Raw genomic sequence first — 24,211 nt, 5'->3', positions numbered from 1 at the left:
AGCAAGTCAGCAGGAAGCATGCTAATTCACCACCTTGGAACTACCATTGCTCAGCAGTATCCAACTGAAGCACGGCAAAATGTGAGGGGACCTATACTGCCGGCGGTCAGTACCGTCTTTTCAAAATCTCCGACACAATAAGAAACACAGACCCCTGAGACCGCGCGTACCGCCCGGTGGAATGTAAACCTAAATCGTCCCTCGGAAGAAAATGAGCTGCGAACTATCCCCGGAGAAGCGCCAAAAGGCACCAGCACCGGATGGTCTGTATCCAGTTTCTTCAAACACGGCAGACTAGTCATGGTGATCCACCTAACAAAGCTCATTCGTACGATGTGGAGTGAAGAGAAAGCGCCTGCAGAACTGGGCATGTCGACAGTCACTCCTGTTTTCAGAGACCGTACACGAACACAGAGTGAAAACCTCCCCACCATTAGCCAGGTAGCTCTAGCATCGAACGTTTTATCCCTCGAAGGTTGACCAAACATAGAGAGGCAGACACGCAAAAACCAACTTGTGTTCCGACCTGCAAAATGGCGCACCGATCACATTCCCACCCTTAAAAAGATCTTCAAGAGCAACATTGCTTCAAGTAGTCAACCTGGTGGTCCTTCTTCACTTGCAAACTGCATTTGGCTGTGTGGGCCGCCAGTATCTGTGAAGCAAAGGTGTTCTCATAAATTTTTGACCCTCCTCGAGGAACTGTACCCCAACTCCCAGGAACGCGTGAATATCTATGGAAAACTCTCGCTTGGTTTCACTACAGGTAAGGCTACCTTCTTTCACCACTTTCCTTCAACTTCGCCACTGAATCATGGAAAACTGACTCACAGCATGCGCTCCACACTGGTAAAGCTTACACAGCTTCTGCAAGGTTTGGTGAGCTTGAACCTAGACCTCATACTTGCGGATAAATCGAACGAGGTAGAAGACTGTTTTGAGCTCAAAACAGCCCGTCGATGGGAGACTTCCGCCTGCCGAAAAGCCTCCACACGACAACAGCTCTACTTCCTCCATGAGGTAGAAGACTAATTTATCCACTTGGATAGCTTTCAGTCCCAGTGGTCTACATAAAGATGAAATTTCCATCTGCATCAGGAGGGCCAGAACAGATTTTGTTAACCCGCATGATCTGCGTTCCATTTTGTTACATAGGTTAGAAAACCGGCTTCTGGAACTGACATTATAAAACTTTCAATGTTTGATCGCTGACATCTTCAGAGGATTGCCCGAGTCTGTTGGGAACATTGGATCAGTAATGCCGATGTATGCCAAATGATTTTCGGAAGAAATGATAGATAAACTGACCACAGTTCATAGGTTGCGGTGACTTGGTGATGTGCTCCGTATGCCAGTCAACCAAATTCCTCGAGGAGAAATTTTATCTCACCACGTGAAGGGTGGAAACGTACCGGGGTATGTTAAGCAAGGGCTTAGCAAAGAGTGTGAAAGCCAAACTCGGTTGCGCTGGTCATTGTCGTCTCCCTGGATGAGGACCCAGAAACGGGACGCCTGAATGGTTATGGACACTGTCGGACATGGCCCAGCTGCGCGTATGCTTACAATGCATAATTTCCCCTCCTGATCTTCCCAAAGGTAGGTTCACTAGCATTCTGTGTCCATGCGTCAATTATATCAGCTGCCACCTCCAATGCGTGGCTATTTACCCCTACTTCCCCAAATCATCGATGGACGAAACTGTGGCAGCTATAAACACTGTACAACAAATGCGAGGTTTTTAGAGCTGAAGATGACGGTGAAGAGGGCTGTACATGTAATCCTTTGCCAAGGACGGGATAAGGTTGCGTGCAAATATTTGTGCTGGTTGGCGCTTGCCACGCTTGGCGAACAGATCAACAGCCACCTAACCAGCCACCAAGGATGAGATTGATCCGTGTCAAGTAAACAAAACAAAAACCAAGAAGTTTCCCACAACTCACAGCCGCCTACACTCGGCGGCGGAGATTATGATATGACAAAAGTGAAGTCCAACAGCAGACCCAAAGGATGAGCCGTAAAAAAGGAATATATTCAGAAATATTCATCAATAACTGAACACGAAAAATCTCGTCTTGCAAGTGAAAAAGCTGTGACAAAAGCGGAGAAAAAATATGCTTCCCTGATGAGGATAAAACGTAAGTCATAATCAATGTGATCAAATCTCACGTGCGTAAATGCTATATCGTATTACAACATGGAGAAGGCGCTTCAGTCTGTTGCAACCCCGTGGAAATAAAGGACCACAACACATTCCGAAGGACCTGGAGTTCAGTGAGAGTAGCATCCGAGAATTTGGCACACTCAAAAACTTCCCTTAGTAAGTGGACTCGGGTGTTCTTTGTGATACCATTAGTCAGTTTCGAAATTTCAGCATATGGATAAGAACAGATAAACGATGTAAGCAGCAAGCTCAAGCGCAAACCAGGATCGGATAGTTCAGCGAAGGGACAAATAGGACTGGATCTCACATAGGTTTTGGTAGAGGAAGCATAGGAACGACCAGTAGCTAATCGGAATGGCCCAACAGTGGTTAGCCACTCAAATTGGTCTTTAGGCAAACTGTTAACAATGGAAGTCACAATCTGACCCAATTGGGAAGCGAGAAGATCTTTTACTACCTTCTGTTGCGCATCACGCACCGGTCCTTGTTGTTCCTCATCAACGAACGGTTGTACTGTCAAGAAGAAGTTGTAAAGCGAGTGCTTAGGGCATGCATCCAAAATAAACCTAGCTGCTGCTCCGATTACTGCGGACTGATGGCTTTGCTCTTCAGGGACTTCATCGCGGATCCACTGGAGCCAACTATCCGCAACTACACGCAATCGACGGCCAACACTATTTCTCCCACACAGTGCAGCGGGAGACAGATACGCCTGAAATGGAGGAAAGATGAGAACCCCTGGTTAGTATAAAACGGTGGAGGAACGCCAAATTAATGTCTGACCCAACGATTGGAACTTATCCTTGATTGGTACGTTTTTAGATAAACAAATTCAACACAGACGGGGAAAGTTCACCCTCCGATCTTCGGATCCAAAAAAATTTGTTTGGTGACACTAACGAGTAATAGCAGTCGTACCCTACCCGCGTTTGCAACAGAAAACTGTAACCCTATCCTAGTATCCGAACTAATAGACACGCAGTGTGTACAGCGATTTCCAGCTGTTGTTGTAGCTTACGTCAGAACTTCGTCTAAGTCATTAGTTAAAGCGGATGATGTAAGTTGACACATGTTAATTAGTGTTGACCAGTGACTGAGCTGGCTTCCACGGCGTTTGTTTATACAAGTGAGAAACTTTGTTTACAAAGTAATGGAAACTGTTTCATCCCATGCCTCACTGGTGCGTAATAGAGAGAGCCTTGTGTGTGTAGCAGACCGAACCACTTCTATCGAATGACATATGGGTAGGAAAGACTATATAAATATGCAACTATTACCGGAGGGAAAACAAAGTAAGTTTATCATTCCTTTCATAATAAATTGTATGTTCTCCCTCCCGATGACAGCTCCACAACAAAGACTACTGTGGATGAACTTACTAGAAAGCTGACTGGAGTAGTTAAGAGACAAAACCCGCGCTTACGCTTTGCGATCAAATCAATTATGAATCGATTAGGATTAAATGCTCACACAATGTATCCACAGCCATCACATCGTTCACGGAATGTCGCATTCGGATTACGCAAATATGCCAAGAAAGCGAAAAGATAGTTGAAACTTAGTTTGGTGGGGTGATGTGCAGAACACGAACCTGACGTGCGCTATCTGAAATTCCAAAAAGGTAGAGTCTGTCCTCAACGGTGGAGTCCGCTTGTTCTGCAATGTTCCGTCGTCCAAGGACTGAAGATCTAGTTATAATCATGTATCCCCGGGGTTGTTTTGTAACGGAATCTAGCTGGGCCATCCCTTCCCACAAGCGGGCGATTGGTGCCCAGTGAGAAGGGTATTTAAAACGCGCCGTGTCAAACAGAAAGACGAGCTCTCTTTGTGGGTGGTAGCCTCCAACAGCAGCAAAGTGGCCTGTGCCCGTCTGTCCCAAGGAGCCACGGGCAAAGCATGTGACTAGATAACCCTTATGCTCGCTTGAGGTCATAGTGGACACGACCTCGCGGAAAGCGGACAGTTGATCTGACGACCGGACGCGATGCAAATCGACCTGGGTAAAAACCGAGACAAAACAGAACCGAAAAGTGCTAGCAGATCTAAGACGGGACAAATAAAATCAACAAACGATATATAGCTGAAGGGAAATGGATTGCAAATTAAGAGTTATCACACCGTAGAAAGCAAAAAATAAGTCTCAACTCGTAAAGCACTAATGTGATAGATGGACATTGGGTATACCCGATCCGGCACCAGTACAATAGGACAAATCCCACCATACGATAGCCGTTGCGTTTAGGCTTGAGTATATGCGCCACAAGCAACTCGACATAGGAGCAATAACAAGCACATTGTTTGAATCAAACAGCTGAGTTTCCGAGGTGAACTAAGTGGAGTGAAGCTGTACTGCCCAATCAATGAAACAGTCAACCGGGAAAAACGAAATTTTTTCTCCTTCTCGCTATGAATGACAGGTGACTCACCAGAGCGTGAGAGTATGGCGACAATTGCCGAAAGACAAAATGATCTTGAAGTGAATAACATTATTGTCACAATTCCCAAAAACTAGACTAGTGTGAACGGAGAACATCTGATTGGGCATTGACGAACTAATTAATCAGGAATACATTACCATGTATGTGTCACAGAAATAGGAGTGACGAAATATCTTGTTTGCCAGTAGTCATTTCAGACGAGTAGAAGTCTTCCCTTATGCAAACATGCAGCTAATCAAGCTGTGAATCCTACAACCGGATGAATGACGTACATCTGCTCGCTTATTAATGAGCTATCAAAATATCTGTCATCCAATTCCGACAGAACGTGACCCACTTTCACATTATTTTCCTTTTTATTCCATTAAGTGTATGTACCCTTGATTTTTCACAATCATGTTGACATAATTTTTGGTGCCATGTAAATCTGTGATGTACATCACAAAACCTCTGTCCGTTACATAAACTTGTTTTCCGCCCACTATCATTCAGTACACTCCTGAACCCCAGAACCGAGTTCGAAAGAAAGAGGTGGAGGCTTCGGGCTGACGGTTCGTAATGAAAATGATGTGGTAAATGAAACTGTCCGGAGTTTCGACCAACGAGGATGGCGTTTGTCGAGAAACAAATGGCTGACATATAAAAACAACCAAGCGGTAAACCAAGAGCTACTCGATCTGTTATAACCCAAACTTTGAAAGCTCCGGAACTGGATGTGGTGGTAGCTAAACGTCGGTTTGTCGTGGTCGACTAGAATCGCTATCGTCCAGGGAAGTACCACAGACAAAACCTACAAGAGTCTCATGTGTTCAACCGCTTGGGTGTGTACCGCTCATTCATTTCTTTGTTTACCTGTTTCGTTTTAGCTAACAACTTCCATTTTTATCAGGCATCCTCTTTTGTAGCAAGGTGCAGGTTGGTTGCAGAGTACCCACGAGTGAAGCACGCTCATTCCTCGAACCTCTTACTTCTAAGGTGACCTCCAAATTAAATGGAGAGAAGAGCTCAGGACGACGATATAAATAAACGCACACACCGTCTACCGAATGCATCACCTAACTTTGCTACCCAGCTAGCGTTGTACGCTTGTATTCCACCAAGGAAGCCGAAGACATCCGCCATAAGACTGACAGTCTATTCTAACAGATTACCTCCGTCCATCATCGGATACCCAAAACCGTATCAGAATGCGAACGGGCTGATGTGCAGGCAGTGGGTTTGTAAATTAGAATCTGAGTCGTCTCTTCGGTGTACAGGGATCAATGACAGCTGAGGCATGACCCCACGCTGAAATAACCAGGGAATGAAAGATTGCAAACTATTCAAGCCCCCTGAAAGAACTGAGGCATCAAGAGCTGACAACGGCAGCCGGATAGATAGGACGTCTACGTTCCCGAACCTATGGCTGGCATGGAGGAAATGATCAGGAAACAAGGCAACAGGAAACCCCCTGCTGCTTTTTTCACCACGGGCAGCGGGGCAAAATGGTAGATAAGGGATCCCTGAAGGTGTTTCGTTCAACAATTAGGCGCAACAACTATGAAACGAATCAGCTGAAGAATTCACTGTTCGGTGGAAGCACAAAAAACTTTGCGATTCTCTCGCCGTTTCTAAGCCATGCATCAGGCCGATCCAAACGCTCCAGAGCGCTAAGGCGCGACCGAAGCAGAAACCAACTGTAATAACAGCAAAGATATGGCGCAAACACCCTAACAGCTTCTGAACAGACCAACGAGTACCAAACAGTCAGCAGTGGATCGATTGCTTTAAAGTAAAACGCAACGGCCACTGAGCCTTCTTTCAACAACCAGAAAGACACAATTACGGAAAGTGGACATACTTGGAAACCTCAAGTATGCAGGTCTAATTTTGGAGAACGCACCGACAGAGCAAGAAATTAAAAATGTGATGATCGTGCTACCTCCTTGGCTTGGAGAGCTGTGGGGTTAGGCTATTTGGGCGACATCCGCTCAGCCGCTTGGCTGCCGAAGTAATTGAACATGTCCCTGAAGAAAAACATGGCTCGTGCTGGTGTAACGGTGTATGCTACTGATGAAGCAAGCTAGTAGTGTCTTGTCAAGTGTCAAAGCACCATTCTTGTACTGGACAGAAAGTTGGTACGGAAATTATTCAAGCGGTTTGCAGTGTTTGTTCACTGTTGTTTAATACTCACATAACGTTCAGAAAAGCGCAAGAGGATGCTTGAGTATGATGACTTCTCAAAAGCTCCTCAAATGAGGTTTTTACTTTCGTGTTCAACAGCTTGTAATCGCTTAGTTCGTGTTGGTCGATAAACAACCCGATAAACACACCCGAAAGCGCTCTTCCCATCACTGGTACTAAAAAAACGAATCTAGGATTCGCCGTGCGGCACCTTCAACTACACGGATATTTCCAGCTTCAGAATGTTCCTTCCAAAGACTTCGCGACTGATTTCGGTTCTGTTAATCAAGAAAGATTCCAGAGTCCTTGTTGAATACGGCTGTAGGCCGAAATCTTATCCGCGGTCTTAAATACGAAATGAGAGCAGAAGTGAAGCATGGATAGACTTTAAATGATTTGCAGGGGACATCAGTGTTCAGCGATCAGCAAGATCAGGAGACACGGGGAAAAGTAAGATCCCACCGGTAATATTCGCCAAACAAAATGAAAAAACGCACTAACTTTTACGAAGCGCAGTTGTGAGAAAATCACAGAACTCACTTCGAGACCGTGACAGCGAGCGATTTCGACAAATTTATCCAAAGTAATTCCCTGACTTAGTACATCGCTTGGGATGCAACAATCCAACATAGATTCATGATACCAACGCCACGGGCCTTTCCAAATTCGACCTGGATCCATTTCGAAAGCATTCAGAACCATTACCAAAGTAGCAAGCCCGCAGTAAGCAGGTTCTGCCTGAGAACGAATGAGACGGAAAAGTTAACAGTGGAAATAAGAACTGCGCATATATTCAATGAAGACACAAGCATTCCTCATAACCTACTGGGTAGACAATGGGCAGAAACACAGATTTGCCAAAACAGAACACAAAGTTACAATTTTCATTTCATTACTGGTGGCGTAGCTCTGTTGGTGGCTGTATGTGCGTACCTTTTGATTCGATGATGTCAAATGGTCGCCTAAAAATCTTACGTTGTTCGACTCCATCAGCAGACACGTTTACTGGCAGGCCGAAAGGTTTAGTGTGTACTGGCAAGCCTGAACTGACACAACCTAGTAATCACAAAGTCACAATAGTCCCCAGGATATTACTAATGTTCTGAAGGGACACTGACGAGACTAGCCAAAATCATTGGGTGCCTTTTCTCGTTGTGATGTCATTCAATAGTAAGAGCAACTCGAGCCCCCCTCCCCCATGTGCTGGCGACGTGGTCCTAAAGTGCCTGCATAGTCTAGCCGTTCATTTCACCGACGCTGTATTTCTGCTCTAAAGAACAGTATCTATGGGTTCCAGTACACTGCAGCAAATGGCTTCATCGCTTCCCTCCTTCATTTACACAATAGCAATGCTTTGACTAGTCAGGTTATGCTGATTTGAACTGGCATGGTAATGGTGAACAACTTCCTGGCCGAACTAAAACCAACGTCCGGATATAGCAAACCAGAGAGCAACGATAAGGTGCCCTTAGCGAATAGAATGAAGTGACAGCAAGTTGCCATCCGTATCTAGTTATGTTTCGGAACCAAGTCAGTGCCTGCGTACTTGAGGGAATGAGATGATGAAGATGTGGGAAAGCTGATCAACACAATGACTCTCAGGCTCATTCGAACCGTGCAAATGTCTTAGTAAATCATAGCCAAACAGAACAAATACCATCAACCCGATTTTACATTTCTATTTCTCCCAACGTAATCCAAAACAGACTTTTCGGCAAAAACAATAATTTCACTAAATTCTAAAGCGATGGCAGTCGACAAGAAGCGAGCAACCGCTTCCTTTCTTAACTAATTCAGAAAACGCAAAGTAGTACACAACAGCAAAAAGACGGTACTTTAGCCTTCAACTTGTTTCATCCACCTACCTTTTCAGTATATCAGCGGATATATCAGCATAGATTAAGGGAATGAGTGGATAACTTTCTCCATTGTTTTGGGGTCAGGAGAACATCCCAAGGGCTGAATATGCCAATCGTATCATTCAGAAGTCAGACGACGAGAGAAACAAGCACTAAAGCAAGTTGAGGATGACAAGGTTGCTAGGGTCCCTAAAACGACTTGCGTACAGTTTACAGCCGACGGTGATGATCACCGAAATTCGCGGTTCCATGAATTATTGACGGTAGTACTGCAAACAACAGGCGCACACCCCAGAGCATGGATGGAACGAAACCTTAATGTTTCACACAACTGAACTAGGAGAAGACAAGTGACTTCCATTGTATGCAATAGTGAAATGAATCACGAATAAAAAGTAATAAGAATAAGAATAAGAATAATGATAATAAGTAATAATTACCTAGAGACCAAACTTAATGGGTCCAGAAAACGCACCGACTGAAGTAGCGACCAATTAAAGCAGATGATGATCGGCAGCAAAACCGTCGGAACGATTTCTTGGTTTGTCAGACGACGAAGAATCAATACCCCGACTGCATTCCACTGCTGGTTTGTTGTTAAACCACCAAAACGCAGCTAGTCCAGTGGACCGACTCAACTCGTTCTAGGACACAGTGATCATTAACAAGACATTGACGTGGCATGGAGATACCCCATCAACACTATGGAAACCAACGCAAATGGACCGGACAGAATGCACGGTGACTCCGGAGGACTGTGACCAGTCGGTCGTTCTAGCTATACATCAGAGCTATTGACACGGCCTTACTGATACAACAGCTTCCAAGGACCATCATTAAACCCTAGCGCTGCAATTGGGCCAGACCCACTGAGGGCCGACTCGATTTAGACTAATGTGCAATAGTAACATTCCAATCAATATTCACTGCATGCTAAAAACACAGTATAATTGAGAAGGTGCAACCGGTTCATCTCCTTATGGCGCACGAGCTACCTTATCACTGAAGCACATCTGTTGAGGACTCACCAACCTCAGAACAATACGACCAGCTTATATCCAAGGTTCATAATTGTCATTAGGCAGAAAATCGATGCAAGTGAAGCAAACGCACCTAAACGAATTTTGAAAGTTGCGGTACGATGTTATCGAAGTTTGTTGTACAGGAACGATTCTGGTGGCCATATGCGCGAAGTTGTAATCCTTGTGATAATTTTGAGAACTCTCGGACGACTATCAGAGCACAGCCTACAGTCGACGACAGCGAGGATTTGTGGGAAGAGTTATGATATAACCGGTACCGGGAGCAAACAGGGAAAACGAGTATACTGGGGAACTGCCCAAGAAATGTAAAGTAAAGTCGGTGGGATGAAGACATGCTTCCACAGAACTGCGGATAACCAGATATCCCATTGGACAGCCTGATGACAGTTACATTTTGAAAGGGTCCCGATAAAAGAATTCTACCCGCAACTTGAAATCGACAGAACTCGAACGACTTATCATTGCAGAAAAATGGTCATCTGGAGAGAACAAATTGCACCAAGATTGCTCTGTCACGTGGGATCACGATTAAAATCACACGCCTAGTCAATGTTCTCGATTCAGCGCAGTACACCGCCACTGGACAGACACCTAGTGTGTTGTGGGTTGGACAAGGAGTCATGCCCGCCAGACGAACTCCGCCTACCACGGACAGGGAAACCGTATCTATAGCTGAAAGACCGCACTAGGACAGACTGAGGACGGCACGTCGTTGTCATAAATACTGTAGGAAGATTCACGGTACTTCTGTAGGGCCCAGCTACCGGATATGGTTTCGTGCTAACATTCCGTCTATAAACCCCGAGCCAATTCGCACAGATGGGAATGGCCTTATAAGGTAAAACGTAGCATCGGTAACAAACATCCTCAGTATAACAAGCGCCCAGCTGGTAGGTCGATGGTTGTCAACCTAAGATCACCTACGTAACGCATAATTGATAGATATCCCCCTCCGTCATAAGGAGAAGATGGCTCAGTGATAAGAACGCAAATTTAATGGTCGGAAGATCCGTGGTTCGAACCCGACCTCCGTCTCCGCCTCCGCCTCCTGACTTCCCTTGTTTATGCTTAGGCAACCTGGCAGTATCCCAGCCCTTGTGCTTCTTTCTGGTGGCATGGCAGTTAAGCTACAATTGAACGAGTTTCTTCAGTCATATGAAGTAACAGTCGCGAATGGTCCTCAGGTAGCCAATCCGACAGGGGGTGTGACGCTCAGTCGAAAGTAAGCTTCACGATAGTTTCGGGGCATTTTGTCTTCCTAGCTGTGTAGAATTTCGCTGACAAGTCCTGATCGGAAATGGACTGCGTCCTGACTGTGTATCTACTATTAACCACCTGTAAGACTGTGTATTTACTGAACAGTTTGCAGTTATGTCAGCAGGTTAGCAGAGACTCAAACCCTAATGTCATGCCACCGGATAGCCAGAATCAGAAGTGAAGGCAAAATTAGGAAAACGCAGAAGTCGACAGCACTACCAGACAAAACTATGCCTTGTTTCGGTTCGCAAAATTTATGCATTGCGTAACTTATCACTGCTTTGTCATTGATCCCGGTAAGACACCTATTTCCTGTCACCTGTAATGGTACAACACTAATGACGCAGCATGTAGTGTTAGTTTTACCCCAGCATTAGACAACCATTGCAGCAAGTTGTTTTTTGGGTGCTAAACAGTCAGTCAGTAAGAGTTCAAACCGATTTCCGAATCGAATGGAATCGCTACAAGTATATTCCGTTTAATGTCGATGAGCCGGTCAGTCCAGGGAACTCACCTGTGTGCAGAGTTGTTCAGCCAGTGGGAAGTAGGCCTCCATGTGTCCTGCTGATAATGCTTCCCGAAAGATACGCTTCCCTTGGTCTGAGGCAAACGCAACACATGTTCTTGGCAAGGGCTGTCGATAAAATTCAGTCGCGACAAGCGTCGTTTTCGGTACAGTCGCAGTTAGGGCAGTGAACACGGTCCTGAAAAGACTCTTAACAACGGAAAATCCCGTATGCCAACGTGGGTAAAGCCGGATCATCTTAAATGATCCGGCACGCACGGTGAAACGTTCAGATCCAACGTCCAGCGCACAGTTCCGCACAAGGATGCGCAAACACAGCCGTTTGCACAGCACAAGATATGATATGACTTGATCCGTAAAGGACCGCAAATTAATCTGAAACAGAAAACTTAATTGTACACTAAATCGTGAAGAAATGAAGCAGACATTCCATACCAAGTACGCAACCAGCCTTTAACATCAAATATGGCAAAGTAAAAACGGGGTTCGAGATACTGAGAAGAAAGTATAACACTGAGGTGCTGACAAATAGCAAGCCCTACTTTTTGTTTGGAATTTGCGCTAATTAACAAAAAAATCATGAATACCGGAATTCTGTGAAAAGTCCCGACCATGAACGTGCAGGCAGGTTTGCCATACCATTTCATACACAGAAAATCACCATGATTCAGTTAACGCAATAATGCAAATGACTGAGTCATGAGTCAAGTAGAATATAGAGCACTACCACCCCGGTGACAACAACACTGCCCGCTACAAACACGGGTTAGCACAGCCAAAGTGGACGCAAAACGATTAGGAACATAAAGTCTACAGTGTTTGTCAATGGGACCACGCGAGCCTCTTCATACATGCAGACCGATTCGGGAAGCTGTTTGCAGGAGCTTACTACAGTCAAGAGGAATCAAGTATGGACTACTGGGCCAGAGGTTGTTATGCGAAGATTACGCGGAGATTTCCAGATCAGTTATTGAGGACAGATCTCTGCACTAATCATCGCTAAATTGTTAAAAATGCCAGGCGTATGGCACAAAGCCAAAGCAATCACGGGCACGTTATTAGGCCTAACAAGTATTTGCGAACTGCAGGTTGTATGCTTAAGTTACACTAACAAAACGTATGCCTCCCAAACAACACAGACTCTCGACAGATGACGAAACGAAAGTTAAAATGACGCCGGATTACCCAGCACATTCGACGAGTGTTTGGTGACAGAATTCAATAGGCAACCTAGGACATACGAAGCTTAGCCCGTATCTGAAGAAACAGTGTCTGCCAGAGCGGAAACAGATGAACCAACTAAATACGCCTAGTGTATGAAATAGTTTGGTGACCATTTTTAAGGAGCAAACCTATGGGACCACCCATATAGTTTTCACCAGAAATTCGATCCCGGACGAATAATAAGTCCCATCGGAAAACATACCAGAAGTCATAGGAGCACTTGGAGCAACTGGTGTAAAGACCTCAAAGTGGGATTGAACGCAACAAAACTACGGGACTGCTTCATCATACATGCACTCAAACGTCCCTGACGCACCAAAGGCTATATATAGACTTCATTTCGTCATACAGAGGGCACCTAGATGGCATTTTGAATGACGTTCCTTCGTCCCCGTCCCACACTTTTTATTGGAACGAGATGGCTCCGTGATTAGAGCGTGAATTTACTGACCGGGGGGTCCGTGGTTCGAACCCGAGCTCCGCCTCTCGACTTCCCCTAGGCTTGGGCAACCCTCGTGCTTCCTTCGGGTGGCATGGCAGGTAGGCGCCGAAAGGGCGTCACAACTGAATGATACTTTTTATTATGAGTGGGTAAATTACGGTGGAAGGGGAGAACCGCAACCACAGAATCCCCGTAATAACAGGAAGAAAACAAAACAAATGTGGGGAAAAGCAACTCAGTTTGTTTTGAACTTAATGCAAACTGGACTTCGGAAGAGTACGTTACATGTACTGGAGAAAACATTGTGTTCCAAAATGTACTGTCCATTGAAAAAAAATAACTGAGTCGTGAATCCGGGAGTGGAAAACTGGCAGAAATGGTAGGAAGGCAAAGCGAGTCAAATGAACGTGCAACAAAGGGGAGGACAGAATACGCCGGTTCGGATGATACTATTGACGGTAGTGCTGAGAGACAAGACAGGCCAAGTTAAGGCGGCGGGGCAGTTTTTAAGTTACATATTACGGAAAGGGAATACATGAAGCATAAGAGTACTTTAAGCTGAACACGGGATAAACAGACAGCCCTACTTGAAAATACTTACTTACTTACTTACGTACTAAGTTCCTTTTCGGAAAAGACAGCTGATATAGACTCTTACTGAAAGTTCCTGTCCACAACCCTGCAAGATGTTGGAAGTCCCGCTTGCAGAAAAGCGCAACCAACTGCATCTAAGCACTGGGTCTTGAACAATATTCTAAACTGCGCTAAGCTCGGACACGACGAACTGACAAATGTCACGTGAAAAACGGCATCTCCGCGGAGCTAGAGACTTAGTGGTTACAGAAAGCTGAAATTGAAAAACTGATGCGCGCAACACGCCCAGACATGTGGTGGGCGGAAAAATTATTGACCGAAACGCCCCACCCATTTGTAAAAAGCAAGAGCGCTGGGCTGAACAATTTGAACAATAAAATGACCACCTGCAGTTACTCGACCGGATTTCAGACTCGCAAGGCAGCCCTGTTCAGTGAACTTGAAAACTACGACGGATTCGGAAATGAGATCTTCAAAACCTTGTTTACACCTCTCCGAGAGAGAACCTTCAAGACATGGAGGCACAAGCACCACTGGAGAAACCGATCACCTAAGGTTGCCACCTGGACTTGGTGGTCGGGTTTGAGCGGTGCAATGATCCCGCGGGTTATACTGCCCAAATCATCGTTCCGCGAACAGCAGCAATCCGAGGGAGGCGATGAAAAGCGCGATCCTATACTAAGAAATGCCGCATTACGAGTCGCTTTGGAAGTAAAGTTCTATTGCCCTCTAGAATGGAGGTGTGAGGGCAATAACGTGCTTCACACAGGCAACCAGCGTGTCCTTATTCATGGGAAAGCGATGCAGATTTCCAGAAAGGTTAGGAAATGTCAGCCCTAAACACGATACACACGGATCGCCGTGACAACCTGCGAGCAATTCAATAGGGCAAAAAAACGACTACAATGCCGTCAGCTCGATAAGGTTATAAACGCAACTACTTAAAGCGGCACCACATAGGAGTGATAGACCTACATCTCAGTCGCTGTGACGAATCCATTGCAACCGAACAGGTCATAAAAACAAGTCGTGCGATCCGAGTAGGTTCCCCGAAGAAAACTCTACTGCGCGCTGCCTCGACGTTCAGGCCTCTGAGTCAACGCTATTGAACAGTCCCAGAACGAAAACCAACATCATCTAGCCGCAATGAGATGCAAAGCCAAAGGCGGGGAACGCCAAATAAACAATATTCTTCGATCTGGGTAACTGGAAAGTATCACTTACACGCAGTTCTTTGTCCACTGATGTCGTTCCCCAATCCCTTCCCACCTTACAAGTAAACGTTCCTGGGTCACTTGATTGACGATTCTCTGACCGATGTACCTCATTGCTGATCAACAATAGACGAAGTTACGCTTTGCTAATTCCATGGGACCCTTTCCGCTTTCAGTGTCCATGTCGAATGGGCAAACAACCAATGCTCGTCCAAACATCATAATCCCTCAAGATTGGTGTACACTGTGATTCTGAAACATCCACACACACACACACACACACACACACACTAAAGCGTCTTAACAGCAAAACTGCATCAAGTAATCAACTATGCTGGTCTGTCTTGACGTGAAGATGCTTCTGACGTTGTGAACTGTCAGGCAATTTGTAAGGGTGTCCCGCATAAACAACTGTCCCTTCTTAGAGCATTTACGCCAACTTCCGCGGGCGGGCGAAGTTTCACAGGAGGCTCCACTTTGAGGCCAGCAAACTAAGCGGTTCTTCTGCTCACTTCAACTTCGTTATCGACAAGACCATGAAGGACTCATTCATAGCCTTTGATGCCTGTGAGGTAGAAATAATCACAGGGCGTTCGTCCATATATATATATCGAGTGCGACGCCATCGTAATGTGTGCGATATTAAATAATGTACATAATTCTGCTTCATGGTTTGGCATGTGGAGTGCTGCTGCAATACTGCATGTGCTTAGTGCTTGCCTATGAACCCAGTGAGAGAGTAAAAAATTGTTTGCTGCATACAACAGGGCGAGTAAGCGGGAACAGGCTACTGCTGACGCCCCTTTTCTCTTCTTCACATACTTTTTCTTCCACTTAATTAATAACCGTATCTTTGTAGTTAAGAGCGATGACTCCTTTCGTCCTGCATCGGTTCTGTAAGCAACATCGCGTCATACGGCGCCGACACTCTTAGGCATCCCAAAATCAATTTTCAAGCTCAGACGCCCAGTCTATCGGGCCGCATTCCATGTCCACACTCAGAAGCAAGCAGGTCAACAAGCTTCTCACAATGCCTCGCTTGGTATTGGTGTGTTGTCTCAGAAACAAGAACTCAAGATTCAAATGGTGGTTTAGCTAACCGCACCATCACTTCCCACTCTCCTCCGGCTGCGCACCTCGATCCAGAGGTTCCTGTGGCATGATGTGCAGGGGTTAGTACCGTCCTAAGTTACCGAGTGGAAGGATCCTTGCTTGACTGGGTACCTGTTGATAGTCGCCTCCATGCGGCTCGTCTGGCAGCGTCTGTGAAGGAGTCTCACAAGGGGCAATTTGGTTGTCGCCCCAACTGACTGTACCACAGACACCACCAAAGACATATTTTATGACGCACCGAATGCCCCAGCTGTCGCGAGCTAAAAGCTCAGAGATATCGTTGTGGTTGCCGGATATCTGAATGCACAAAACGGCAGACTTAGCCCATCTAACACCATACTAAGTGGTCGAGATGGATTGGACTCGATACGTAAAGACAATGGTGGACGATTGCTTCAGCTGCATGCTGACCACAGGTTGTTTTTAAGCAATACTGACTTCCGGAACAGCCGAAGACGTATGGCCACGTGGTTTTCTCCAACGGCGTGCCGGTCACGAACTCAGATCGATCGCTACCACCAGTGACCGATGGCATGGATCAATGACCGCCAGTCGCCTTGGAACACACTGATGGAACACGCACTTGTCCAGAGTCGCTTTTTCCTTCGTTTTCCCAGGACCGCGAAAGATACGGAACATCGCCTTATAACCGGAATATACAGATGCCAGACAAATTTACCATAATCATCATGCACCTCTTCCAAATTTTCCAATACCAAATGTGAATTCATACTGCGATGAGACCGCCACCTCTGTACAGTGCTGGGAGTTTCGATTGGGGCATGGCGCTAACAGGATCACTCAAGTAGACCGAACTGCTTAAATCTTAGCCGATCCCAAACATAACCTGAGGTGACGAATTATCAGATGTCAAGTGAAGGCAAGTGTGCGAACCAACCGCGAAGTCTGGTAGACACAGAAAGCCAGTAATACAATAAAGAACATTTCGACTGTTGGGTCGAATACCTCGAACCATAGATATCGTGGAAACAGTTACCATTCATCTGGAACCCACAGCTATGTGGACGGTGAAAGTGGAACCACCTACCGCGTCGGAGGTTTATGCCTGCATATATTCCTCTTAAGCGCCACCGAGCTTCTGGTCCGGATAAATTCCCATCTGCATTCTTCAGAAATCGGGTTGAAGTCCTCAGTGTCAGCGCTTGTCTGATCTGTTTGCCTGCATTTAGGAAAAGCAGACAGACAACTCCGAGACAACCGGGGAGAGCCAGTAATAGTGAGTGTGGTAACCACATGGGAGTCGCTTGACCCCAGTGTCACATGTGCTTGGTCGCCTTAGGGTGGATTCTGAAATACCCCAAGCAGCAAGCAGGATTCCGGTTTGGTACTGGGAACGTTAACCAAATCTTCACTCCGTCAGGTGCTAGAACAAAGGCATACGTATAAGCTACCCACAATTCTAGTGTTCAGGGATCTCCAATGCAAATTCGACTCGGTTGATCGGTCTGTTCTGTTTCACACGCCAAGGAGTGCCCCGGAAGTTCGTGAACACAATAAACTCTTTGTATTCCCAGGCTTCTGGACGTGAGGGTACACGGAGAGCTCTCCAAAAGCTTCCGTACACAAAGTGACGTCCGTCAGGGATGCTCACTCTACCCATTTCTGTAACTTCGTGATCAATGAAATCATGAGATGAACGCTGAAAGGCCCAACGTTCAAATAGCCTTAGACGAAAACCTTGTCGACCTGGAATGAGCAAACGACATCGTTCTCATCTTCAAAGAGGAGAAGGCGCAGGATTAACTGACCAGTCATCCCGTCCTTTGGTATGCACTTTGCACCCACAAAATGCATGCTCCTGGGCATACAGTCACTGAAAACGCCACGTACAATGCAGGGAGAGCCAATGGAAGTTGTGGGGCCTCTTACGTATTTTGTAAGTTGCATTAGTTCTGATTGTAGTGCGACAGGAATCTGCAATGCCCGAGTCGCGTTTGCTAATGAGACACCTATGGCGTCAAAGTGGTGTATCCCTGAATCTCTAGGGACAACTGTATCAAGCTACAGTGCAGGCTGTTTTGTTGTATGGGTGTGAGACTTGGCCTGTTCGAGTACCGGAACTGAGAGGTCTTCAGGTGTTCGATAATCGTTATCTCAGAACGATAGCTCGCGTAAGTTGGTGTCCGTGAATCTGTACCGAGGCAATTATAAAGCAACTTTACGGTTGTGCAACCGTACCTTCCATTGAAGAATGTGTCTGGCACCAGAAGCTAGCACTAAGTCGCTTCCCCGTCTACTTTTATTCATTTCTTCACAAAGCTTCCAAATAAATGATAATTGTGCGGTAGCGATCCGTCAGGGTGGAATACTTATATCATACTGTCGATGACGATGGACATAATAAGCCTGGGAAGGTCCAGTGTTGCTGCACTGGACACTTTTCGGGAAAGGAGAAAATGGCATTTAGTGCACTGATGACACGCGCATATAAAATTAGGTAATGCAGTTCAGATACTTGGAGCATTTCGGTGTCAATTTTTGATGGTCTTTTGGACAACGCGGTTTGTTCGTACCACAGAAGTTCTTCAATCCCACTAACCAAGCCCGGATGCAGCCCAAACATGGGGAATCAGGCAAGAACGGCATCCCAAATCAGATGTAGCAAAAGCTATTTCATCCGTTTCAGCGAAAAAGCTGAGCGAATGTCCGGGCACGTGAGATAAAACTACGGAGAAGTCTTTGGAAGGTTTTGAATAGGGGGGGTAGGAAGCCATTGAGAAGCGTATATCTTCCGAAAACCTTTGAAATGGGGACATCTGAGCACCATACTGGATGACACCATCTGCGAATCACATCAATCATACCATTTGCGAATATCCCACAACAGAAGCTCAGCACGCAACAACAGACTCAGGCTAGGCAGTCCGCCTACCAAGTGTCAGCGGGCTCACCAGTAGGATAGGATTTTCAACCACGGAGAATCACACAAATCGCACAGCGCTAAGCCTGACGGTCGCCGTTGTAGTGTGGCGCTGCCACGTCTTGGTCTGTCCTCCGTGTGTTAGGGAAAACTGAAAGACCCAATACAAGTGAAAACCTGGAATTACGGAGTGAGCGAGTTAGCAACGTCCACATCGAGACACGCAAAAGTACCTATTGTTATGACCAGAGAGGAAATGTGGGACATTCGGAAGAAAGAATAGATTACTCTTTGCCTATGGAAACATGAGTTAGCTCACACAACGCCACGAACTATACCGGCTCAGAAACGAATGTATATACAGTCCTAAAAATGATCAATGATCCTGCATTTTCGTCGTGAAATACGGTTTTACTGTCTATAGGATAAAAATATCCAACACCATTTGATTGAAAAGAAAAGTTGGTCGGGTTCAAATTATGACTTAAAAAGTATAAGAAAGTCCGATATAAACAAAAGGCTGCAGACCCGTTAAAAATTCGAGAAAAAAACGAGGTAAAATCAGCGCTTGTATTCGTGGCTGGTGTTTATCAAGGATTCCAACATACAGATATGGTACATGAAGCGTTCTGACCTTCGGTTGTAGTTTTGATTCCGGGCAGAGAAAAGATCTGACAGAGAATTAGAGAGTGATGGTGATGTGAGTGACGAATCCTAAAGTGAGATCCAACAAACAATCGGAACGAACTTTGCTACGGTGTCACCAATCAAACACCGTAAGCAAAGCTCCAGAGAGGAATATTTGCGGAGCCGGGACGGATGGCAAACACTCGGATCGTTACAGAAAAGCCAGTGTGTCGAGGGACCAATGATACTATTCTGCCTATTGTGTATGGGTGTTTAGGCGACATAACATGAGAAAGGCAGAGTCACCGAAACTTGAAGTACAAAATAATATCACAAGTTCGAGATAAAGATGAGAAACCGATTTTGTAACTTGGTGCGCACACAATCAGAGAGCATACCGTTACGGAAACAAGGAAATAATGGAAACAGATTGGCAGTGTGGATAGGGTTTGAATGAATTAACAGCACCCGCCACTCGGTCTAACTGGTTGTGCATTGTTGACCGTTACCGTGGCCGATTGCATTCCTGGCATCGAGGTGGCGTTGGCCGCAATCTGTTGAGCCATCTTGAAAAATGCTTGCTCGACATTGGTCGCGTCCTTGGCACTTGTCTCCAAGAAAGGCATGTGGAGCTCATCAGCAAGGGCCTAAGAAGCAAAGAAACAAAGTCATACCATAGAAAGCTCAAGTTAAATGACAGCGATACGTATGATAGTTTTCCCAACAAAAACCACCCACTTGGAAAGGTGTTCTTTTGGGAGAAAACCTGGCGACCGAGCAATTGATAATTTTCATAATAATACACTAGTACGCCCAAGGTAGCGTGTTAACATTATGACTATTCTTCACGATACTTGCAATACCAAATCTTTATAAAGATCACATGTAACTTCAATGAACGTTGATATCAAAGTAAAAGTTGGGACAACTTCACTACGATTATGCCGACTGGACTGACAAGAGATGTTTGAGTCAGGGCTCGTGTGTGATCCCACTGTACACGTTTTCCAACCTTCAAACGTGAGTGGTGAGAAACCGTTTACATGTCTTCAAAAAGCAACAATACCATTGGTTCGTTAAATCATATCATGGTAATCTGCAGCATGTAGGGTCGGTGCACACACTCCGAATGCACACACCATCACGACGTTTGAAACAATCACGATGCTTCATTAAAAGAAAGGCACAAACTGACACTTCGTTCACCACGACCTACACCGTGTACGATGGATGACTATTGCATTTCGGTGAACATGCAACACTTGGGTCAGTTAGTACCAATTTTATGCTAACTTGTGACGGGAAAAGAAATCAATTCCCGAATTAGGAGGACCGAAGCGGTTTCTCAACTTCCGAAACCTGTGGCACTGTCGCAACATTCGCCTGTTCGTCAGCAGCGAAGTGTGAGTTGAACTGCTTTAGGAATCAGAAAGCTGATCCATTGCCTGTGTTTGACAAGCGGTTTCACTGAGGCACTTCTCCCGTTTTGTGGAAACATCGGCTTAGCAATTCTGATGACGATTCTGATTGATGAGTTTCCAGCGCTCCAAGTTAGACTGGTTTGGTTGTCACACAGTTGTCTGTCTTTTGCACAGCCGCGTCACGAACAGAAAGCATCCACGGTGCGCAGTCTATACCTTGGCAATGTGGTATGGAAGTCTTGACCGCAAATTCGCGTCGGAAATCGCCGGATGGAAGCTCCTGGGGACGACACAAATTCTTAGTGGCACGGACTGGCAGAGCTAATTACGCAGCTGGATCTATCGCTTTCAATGAATAACTGGAAAAAACTGAACCCCAAGAAGCTGACGAGAAAATAAACTAGTGACCGTTCACCTGTAATACCCGTTCGGTGCTCAGCTGCCGTGCCATTCGAAAGAAAGGTAAAGGCTGAGATAATACCAGACTGCCAAGCCTAGACAGGAGTAGTCGAGATGCAGAGGTTGGGTTCAAACAACGAAACTTCCGGCGCCTGAACAGTCGTACGCTCAAGCTGATGAGCTTGATAGACTAGTGTCTATTCACTGCCATTTCCCCACACTCGGTTAATGAAATTGTAGCAGCTTGATGCGCTTTACGGCTAGTTTATAACTGATAAAGAGGAAATCATAACTGGGACCCGAAAACCTCAAACTCCTTCCATTCTTTGATAACCAATGCTTTCGTGATATGTAAGGCATTAATTGGTTGCAGCATACCTATACTGAAGTGATCAGCAGGTGATTAACTGGATGGCAGACGAAGCCTGTCAGATTGTCCAAAAAATCGTTCAACTGTAGTACACTTTCGATGCCTAACTGTCATGCCACCAAAAGGAAGCACGAGGGCTGGGATACTGCCAGGCTACCCAAGCTTAGATAGGGAAAGTCGAGAGGCAGGGGTTGGGTTCGAACAACAGACATTCCGGTCAGTAAATTCAGGCTCTAATCATTCAGTCATCTCGCTTGTCAGATCGAGATTGTTAGGAGGCTGTAACTACCGAAAAAGTTTCGCCATGCATTCCAAATTCGTTGCTGAAGCGGAGAGGCTACAAGAGACGAAAGCGGGTAATGTCGGGGCTGGTGGATTATCGTGCCTCTTTCGTTGAAGTCCTGTAGAAAATAGTACGCGACCGGTCGTGAGAATGCAGTCACTTCTCAACCGGAACACCTAGTTGGACTTTGTCGGTAGTGTGTCGGGTTTTTGTTGAGCGACCTCGCATGGGCATTGCGTTAGTCTTGCTGACGACGCCTGAGTACTATAAAATATCAGGTGTTTAAGTTAATTTCATACGAGAACTTCGAACATCTGGACTGGTTTCACCGGGAACGTGCGGTTTTTCTTCACAGACAATCCCTTCCTTTCTACCCTTTACTAAGGCAACAGTAACTGATGCTACCTTGTTGCTGGTCATCGGTTTTCAAATGGAGAATACCGACCCCAATGAGGTTTTTGGACTTAAAGTAGCGCTCCAGCGAACAGCAGTAAGTGGAAGACCAGAGAAAGATAAAGCAGCAAGCAGCATAAATGCCGTGTTGATACTTTGTACCAACGACAAAAGACTGCATGCTATTGGCGGTTATTTCTCTATTAGTGATTGCGCCACCTGTATTTAGTGCTGATGTGCTGTCTGTAGTGGAATGTAAATACGATTTGGACGAATACTTCCAACGAACGAAAGAGACCATCATCTAACCGAATAAAGAAAAACAAAAAACAGTAGCACGCCTCACATCCACCTGTGGCTTCGCGCACCCAACTGATATACGACCGACAGCGTAGACAAGGTTCAAGAACGTACAATGTACAACTACTGCATACTTTACGAGCTATTAAATCGAAACAGGACTAACATACAGGACACTTTTCTGTGCAGACGAATGAGGCACATGAGTGACGCATCTATTCATCAGGCTTCTACATTTCCGTGAAACCAGTAGATAGGACTTTGAGCCAGCCTGATCACAACCCAACTTAGTTCATTCTTTAGTTCACAAACCGTGCGTCGTAATGCAGTGGTTCCAGCTGCCACAACTTTGTTCACCGAGGACGAGAATAGACGAACGAGAGCGGTACGTTGGAGAATTCCGAACGCACCAGCTTCACCAAGACACTCAGGGTTATTGAGAAGGTCAGGACAAATTTGTCACTGGCCTTGTACATCAGCGTAGGTGCGTGTCCCCTTCGAGTTGGCTGATACTGTGTTCTCTCTTGGTTCCTATTTTCATACCAGCTATGTCCATAATGAATTACGTGTGAATGTTGTTAATACAGGAAACGTCCACACTGCCCGTGACCAGTGCGTCCCAATGTGACCGTTTTTTAATGAATTAAGCCGTCTGCTACAGATGAAGCTCATCAAAGATATATTTGCAGATCACAATGAGGATATTTTAAGCACATTTCAACCCGAGGGAAACAAGCAACTGCTAATTCAACACCCACTGGAACGAATGTATTCTCGTGTGGTGGTAATTTTATCAGCTTATTCCATCTGACTGGTTTACCACAGTGGTGAACAAACGAACAATCGAAATCGCTTGAGCATGACTATCAAAGATTTCCGTTTAGCGTTGAGATGAAAAATAGTGACCCTCAGGAAACATGCCAAATGCTATAAGTCACGGCGCGTACCGTGCACAGATAACTCAAATTGCTTGGAAGATGTTTGACTGTCATTAAAATAAAAATGAAATTAACTTTCCTCGAAAACCACAGCAATGTGGTATGCCAAACAGCCAGGTTTCATTGATTAAAAAACCTAGCAATTCCTGTTGCCGGAGAAGACGAAAAGTCTTACACAGTTCATGATCGGTTTCGCTCTTTCTGTAGCTCATTAAGTAGGCACAGTTCCCGAGATTCTGTCGACATTAAGCTCTACTTAAACACTGGACTATACGCAACTCACGAAATACACTCACTGGCATAGTAAGTTGGTTTGGATATTATTCGCTCGTTTATCAGGGTGTCTTCATGCAGTACATTCAGTTGAGAAAGAATATCATAAAAGAAAATCAGCTAGAAAATTGAAAACGAACCTCAAGCATGGAGCATAAATCACTAGGTGTAGACCGTACAAAGCGTTTTGCTCCGAATGCACCTTATCTTGTGTAGTGACGAAAAGTAATTTCCACCTCTAACCATCGACTTTAATCGAAGAAAGCTAGTGCTCACCTTGGCCGTCGCAGTA

The 24,211-nt window shown here is 45.5% G+C and overlaps 2 protein-coding genes across 2 annotated transcripts in view; both read right to left on the bottom strand.

Moving 5' to 3' along the window:
- Positions 1-2,016: 2,016 nt before the first annotated feature.
- T265_13386 (hypothetical protein) lies at positions 2,017-11,777 on the bottom strand (the record flags this gene model as incomplete). The annotated part of the gene is made up of 4 exons (XM_009168655.1): positions 2,017-2,873; positions 3,753-4,157; positions 7,303-7,500; positions 11,436-11,777. Coding segments are annotated over 4 exons (1,641 nt in total), but the record flags the coding sequence as incomplete, so codon positions are not given.
- Positions 11,778-19,086: 7,309 nt separating this feature from the next.
- T265_04011 (hypothetical protein) overlaps positions 19,087-24,211 on the bottom strand; it is a gene marked incomplete at both ends in the record, with an annotated part of 18,047 nt that continues 12,922 nt past the window's right edge. Inside the window, one exon of the mRNA XM_009168629.1 lies at positions 19,087-20,189. Within this exon, the coding sequence (XP_009166893.1) occupies positions 20,048-20,189 (142 nt within the window). The remainder of the gene's footprint in view (positions 20,190-24,211) is intronic.

The sequence above is a fragment of the Opisthorchis viverrini genome (genome assembly GCF_000715545.1).
Source record: "Opisthorchis viverrini unplaced genomic scaffold opera_v5_62, whole genome shotgun sequence".
NCBI lineage: Eukaryota > Metazoa > Platyhelminthes > Trematoda > Opisthorchiida > Opisthorchiidae > Opisthorchis > Opisthorchis viverrini.
Note: the sequence above shows the minus strand (reverse complement) of the source record. Positions and strands in the feature narration are given on the sequence as shown.